This window comes from Odontesthes bonariensis, chromosome 13 (assembly GCF_027942865.1).
Source record: "Odontesthes bonariensis isolate fOdoBon6 chromosome 13, fOdoBon6.hap1, whole genome shotgun sequence".
Classification (NCBI taxonomy): domain Eukaryota; kingdom Metazoa; phylum Chordata; class Actinopteri; order Atheriniformes; family Atherinopsidae; genus Odontesthes; species Odontesthes bonariensis.
The window spans coordinates 17,377,056-17,383,055 of record NC_134518.1 but is presented as its reverse complement, the minus strand read 5'-3'; the positions used below and the strand labels follow the sequence as shown (position 1 = coordinate 17,383,055).

The 6,000-nt window shown below is 39.4% G+C and overlaps 1 protein-coding gene across 1 annotated transcript; it reads right to left on the bottom strand.

The window, feature by feature from the left end:
• Positions 1–651: 651 nt before the first annotated feature.
• On the bottom strand, positions 652–4,551 carry LOC142397278 (uncharacterized). Its single transcript, XM_075480620.1, has 12 exons — positions 4,274–4,551; positions 3,848–4,186; positions 3,526–3,654; positions 3,233–3,400; positions 3,095–3,165; positions 2,739–2,988; positions 2,552–2,644; positions 2,385–2,459; positions 2,001–2,129; positions 1,745–1,909; positions 771–1,086; positions 652–689 (listed from the first exon to the last, which is right to left on the bottom strand). The coding sequence occupies exons 1-11, from the start codon at positions 4,335–4,337 to the stop codon at positions 911–913; spliced, it is 1,659 nt and encodes a 552-aa protein (XP_075336735.1). The 5' UTR covers positions 4,338–4,551; the 3' UTR covers positions 652–689; positions 771–910.
• Between the last annotated feature and the right edge of the window lie 1,449 nt (positions 4,552–6,000).

The window sequence follows — 6,000 nt, the reverse complement described above, 5'->3', positions numbered from 1 at the left end:
CAATAATTAGGTTTGGACTTACATTTTAGACAGTGTTAAGACAAAATGAGAAAAGAAAATGAGTCAAACGATGGATAAAAGAATAACTGATAAACGGATTTAATAAAGTACATATTTAATCACCGCCCCATGAAAATATATTTTCTTCATCCCTAATTGTTAAACTAGCTTGTCACATAAGGTTACCCATAATAATGTTCATGTGGATGAACAAAGAGCATAGATATTTATTACAAAAGTCAAAACATTACTGAAACCATGAAGCCATTTCAGGGCCATGATATTTGTTAGCTGAAACAAATATTTGAAATTGGAAAAACTAAGTCCGATTTCAAATTGAATCAATTAAATGTGCATATGATTTAGCAAATGAGATTTCTTCAATCACAATCACAAAACAATTGTGTTTTTTTAAAGACGTTTTCAAATTCAAAAGTACTGCTTCTTTGTGAGTTTTTCAGTCTTTCTAACGAACAAGATGCTCAGAGTAACTCAGAGTAACTCAGAGTAACTCAGAGTTTTACAGCTCTTGTAATGACTCAGCACCTCCATCAGTCAGCCACCTGCAGACATGAGAGAGAGCATTTCTTCAGTATAGTTGAGGCCACTGTCGGGTCTCACTCACCAAATGAATGGAGCAAACACTGCAAACACTTACGTGTTCAGACTGCCTCTTTTCTGTTTCATTCCTGTTAAGAGAGAGTGAAAGGATCGTATGAAGGACAGGCTTTGGTTGTGTTTTAGGAGGCAACGCTGCAGAGAACACTCACGTTGAAGTTGCCAAGCGGTTACTACCGCACCAATCAACACCACGAGCACCACTGGCACGATGACGGCTGCTAAGGAAGAACCACGGCTGTCCTCATCAGTCATCTAGCAGAGAGAAAATACATGTAGGTAAAAGCTCACCTCAAAACCAGTGCCCAGAGAAAGTGTGTGGGCTACATGAATTTATGAAGTGCACACTTCGGCAAACATTACAATACGTAATATCCAAACTGTTGATAAGGACTAGTCCTAGGTTGATACTTACCGCGTGCTGAGTATCAGTTGATATGGTGGCAATGAAATCCTTCCTGTGATGACCTGACACCCGTATGAGAAATCAAGTAGGAGGAAGTTTTAAAAGTGTTGCTTTCCACAGAACTGCTAAACAAAACTGAAACTGAAGATCTGAGAAGTGATTGCTCAAGGAACTGTGACTATAGTTTGACCGAACTGTAGCTAATTTATGTTTTTTAGCACATGTAGGAGCCATGTTTTATTTATGAACATTTTTACTGCCAAGCCACAAGGCGGCAGTTTCTCTCCAGTGCACTGACCTTTACCGGATGTTGGCGGGGGGTCAGGCAGGTTTAAATCAGCGTGCTCAGTGTGGCACAGGTGATGCTGATGAGTGGGGAAGCAAACAGTTTTCGACTGTGCTTAAGCGATATCTGTCTATTGTATGGAAAAATGATAAGTATCGTGGCTTTATAAAGAAATTAAAAGCAAAGTATTATTTCAAGCCAAAAGGAAGGATTTTCGTTGGATTATTGCCCGAAGTACACGTCAAAACTAAAACAATCAGCATCCAGTAACGACAAAGGAGGGATTGGTCGCTACAGCACAGTTCGGTCAAACTATTTCCTGAAACTTAAATTTGCTCGTGGTTAATGAACTGAGCCCTTTAACTTTAAAGCCCTGCTCTGTCTGATGAACAACAGTAACATGAAACCAGGACCAAAGACAACAAAAGCAACACCTGCTTTTCCAGTGGTGATTGTGAGGACATTGCTGGCTTTACTGATGCCCAGATTGTTCTTGGCAAACATACGAATGTTGTAGGTCGAAGGATTTATTTCTATTATGGTGGCATCTGTCTGGTTGGGGCTATAGTCTACAATATTCTTTGTGCGATCCCATGGGGCTGTGAAAAAAAATAGAAACGCATTTTATTTATTGTTACCAAATGTTAAAAGGATTAACAATATAATCACTCCACTGGAGTTTTCTTTTACCACCGGCTGCTTTGTACTCCAAGATGTAGCTAGTGATGGGGCTGTCTCCTTCGAACCCGGGAGTCCAGGACAGAGAAATTGTATTGTCTTTCACCTCCTTCAACTCTACTACAGGTGGATCCGGAGGCACTAGGAAGCAAATTATCAAATATTCAGCAAATTGTGTTTCGCTTTCATGATTAGTTCATGTGACTCTGACACTATTTCCAGTGCAAAAAGTTTAATCACGACACACGAAGAAAGCTTTTTAGTGACAAATTAGAGATGGAATTGACTGGATGAAAATTATTACCATCATTTTGTCAGGGTGGGACTGTTTTTCCTGTGAAAGAGTTTTTCATATTTATAAAAAGCTAAACACTGCATATTAAACTCAAAAAGTACCTGATGTAATCCCTGTGCTGGTTTTTTCCCCGACTGTGGATGCAGAAGTGGTCTCAGCTGTTGCAGTTGAGAGAACTTGGGGCAGAGCAGAAAAGTAATCAAAATTAACTCTTTTTTTTTGCCACAGTTTGAAGAAATAATTCTGAAAAAATGTCAAAAACACCAACCGGAAGGGAAACTCGTGTGTTCTCCTGAAGTGAAACTTGTGTGTTGTATCCACATTGTAACCGCAGTGGAAGTAGGTACTGTTGTTTCTTGAACTTGAAATACAGTAAAAGTGTAATAAACTGGGATACAATCGAATTACAATTGAATTGTTTTTTTTTTAATATTCTCTTGTGTTTTTAAACCTACCCTCATCCAGAGTGGAGCAGAGAGGTGCAGCTGAGCTAGGTCCTATTCCAGCATTTGTTTTGGCCTGTATGATCACGCCATACTTGGTAGAGGGCTTCAAGTTGTTCAGGATGATGCTTTCAAGTTCTCGTGTGGCTGTCACGATGATCGTGCGAAACCCCTCTTGAATCCGAACACCCATGGATTCAGACCCTTTGTAGTTAATTGCGTAACTCCGAATAACTCCGTTTCTTAGATCCGCCTTCGGAGGCTAAGCAAGAGATGACAGTCAATATAAACAGCATCCTGACACAAATATCACATATTGCTGAATGTTGAATGTGTCAGCCACTAAAGTTTCAAAATTCTGATCTCACCTTCCAAGTAACTCTGATACTGCGAGAACTCAGGGCCTCAAGTGTCATATCGAGGGGGGGACCATCGGGTGCTGCGGAGAAGTCAAGCTTTAAAGGGGTCTCTCTTAAAAACTGCGATTTTCTGTTGCCTGGCTCTACCTGCTTCTTTTGTCGTGAGGGTCAGAACGTTGCTGCCTTCGCTATTTCCCACACTGTTGACAGAAAACATTTGAATGTTGTAGATCATGGCTGGACGCAAATCCACCAAAGTCACCTGAGTCAGTTGAGGTTTTGACATTTCAGTTCTTATGGCGGAATCCCAGGATTCTGTGCAAAAAGAACGCATAAATTAGATCCAATCCGAATCGTCTATTACGAATATTTAAAAATATAGGAAGTTGGTTCATGTCCAAATTCTGTTAGGATTACTAGATTTGTTGATTTGTGCTTACCTTGTTTGTTTTTCAGAAGGATTATGTAGTCTGTAACGGGCCTGCCACCATCAAATGCAGGAGTCCAGCCAACAGTGACAGTTCTGTCCGTCACTTCTTTTGTCTCTACCTTCAGGGGAAAGGGGCGCCCTAACAAGACAGAAAAACAGGGCTATGATTAGCCTCTTTATCAGTTTCCAGAAAGAAAGCAAAAACTGGAAGGTATTAACACACTTTTTGAGCTGTATCTACAGGTCAAACATTCAGATTCTTGAATGTGAGATTTTTAAGACATGACTTGATTCGTTTCACTATCATGTGCCACAAATATAAATAAAAGTACCTGCTTTTACTGTGAGAGTCATCTCTTGTTTCTGATCATTGAACCAGCCCGGTATGTCCACACGACATCCATACGTGCCGCTGTCACTTTCCTGAGCCTGCCTGATGGTCAGCGACACATCACCATTGCCGAGATTACCCAAAAGCAGGTAACGTTCTGACAACCTGCTGATCACCGATGTCCCATCTGTCTTCATCACCTCGTTGGCACAGCCACTGTTGGGTATGGCCCCTCGGCCCCAGCACACAGACAGCCTGCCGTAGTACGGAGCGTCATAGCTGCATCTTAAAGTAACATCTGTTCCCACTGTGGCTATTAGTTGGTCCGCAGACACAAAAACTGAACAGACAATGAAAGAATTTAGGCAAATTCCTTTCACTCATTGTTATCAAATGAAAATGGAAATCAGCCGCATGGCTGTCTTACCTGTGAGTAGACAAAAGATAAGACTGCAACACAAAGCAATGTGTCTGCTGTTTAAAATAATCATCTTACAACTCTCGTCTGTGACACGGTGGAAGTAGTTCACCTCCTGACGACAGTAAACTGACCACAGTGTAGTTTCAGCTCTGAAATCTTTCAAAATCACATGATGCTGTCTTTGATGTGCTCACACAAAAAAACTACTGGCCGAAGAGGAATGCAGAAAAGTGCTGTTTCCTTTTCTATGGTTTTGGTTCCTTCTTTCAGAAACTGTTTCATTTTAATGATAACGAAGAATCAACACAACACAACAACTTTTGTGGCTCGTTCTCAGCCTCTGTGCCTGTTTCTCCTACAGTTGGGGCTATGAAACTGATATAACAGCTTAGCTTTTTTAATAAACTGGTGACCAAATGAAATATGAACTGCACTTGTCGAAAATGTTAGAAATCTAGACGTTCTAAAGCTAACTTTAATCCTAGCAATCTGCACATGAGCATAAACACAAGGACATATTAGACACATAACACTCGAATAAAGTTCGCAAATGCAACACTGGTGAAAACAGAAAGTCTGGTTCACTCAAAGGCCTTGAACTTTTCTATGTTTCTGAGACTGCTGATTAAACATTTTGTTGTCCTTGATATTTAGTAAACCCGCAAAGAACTTCCTCATAAACACGAGGGAGGCTCAATTTAATTTTGCAAATGTTAAAAAAATGTTCAATTTGTTTGGGAAAATTCTTCCTTTTTTCACTGTAATTTTTTGTAAGAAAAATGTAATACAAAAAAATACATGATGCATCTTTTATTTTCTTTTTTTTTCTCTAACACATTTTAATGGTATTAATGTACCATCATTCCTGTTGATTTAACCCCCACATGTAATCCAAATTCAGATGTATTAGCTTCTTCATGATATTGACAAATATATTTAAAGGCAGCTGGGTTTGCAAACACAGTTTCTGCATACAAGTATAAGAACAATTAGTAACGAAGAGCAAAATGACATTCTGGGTTGTACGTAAGTTTAATTTCACAGGAAAACGGAAACTAGAAGAGGAAGAGAAAAAGGGAAAAAAAGAAACTTGCAAAGGAATGGAGTGAAATTCTGTGGAGCCGTATGGTCGTGGCTTCCATACAAGGTTAAGATCACAAATTCAATAGTTAGGAATCTTATTAAGAATCAGGAAGATTTTCAAAAGGTTTTCCCTTATATGAATAAAGTAACAAAGCAATGAATGTCATTAAAGGGTGAATACCCAGCAAACTGGAACCAGACCCAAGCGGAAAGGTAACCCAAATGCCACTGAGACAGATTTTTGGCTGTACTGGGTTGACGTCAAAAAAGGAGAAGCTCCAATTATCCCCAACGAGCAATTTGTATTGGATTCTGACAATAAAACTTTAAAAGAGAAAGAGAAATCTAGTAAGATGTCTAACCTGCCCTAATGTGTCCTTTGTCCCAAATAATCATTTCACAACTCAAAGTTTACCCATTAAACACACACTGAAACGGATTACAGAGGAGCGTCAGCTTCATAATCTTTCCAAACTGCAAAATAACTGTTCTCATACAAGTAAGTCTCTCTCTCAGTGATGTTTGAGCATTTCTGTTGTCATAATTCGTGTTTCTCATCTTGGGGAAAATAAAATATTCCAGGTTGAAAATTAGACACAATCAACATTATCAAGAAATATGCCTAGTGTCATGTGGAAATCATTCTACAT

Coding starts and splice junctions, on each gene's coding strand:
- LOC142397278 (XM_075480620.1), bottom strand. CDS start 4,337: ATGATTATTTTAAACAGCAGACACATTGCTTTGTGTTGCAGTCTTATC. Junction 2,645..2,738: donor CTGCTCCACTCTGGATGAGG/GTAGGTTTAAAA, acceptor CTGTATTTCAAG/TTCAAGAAACAACAGTACCT. Junction 2,130..2,384: donor CAGCACAGGGATTACATCAG/GTACTTTTTGAG, acceptor TTTGCTTCCTAG/TGCCTCCGGATCCACCTGTA.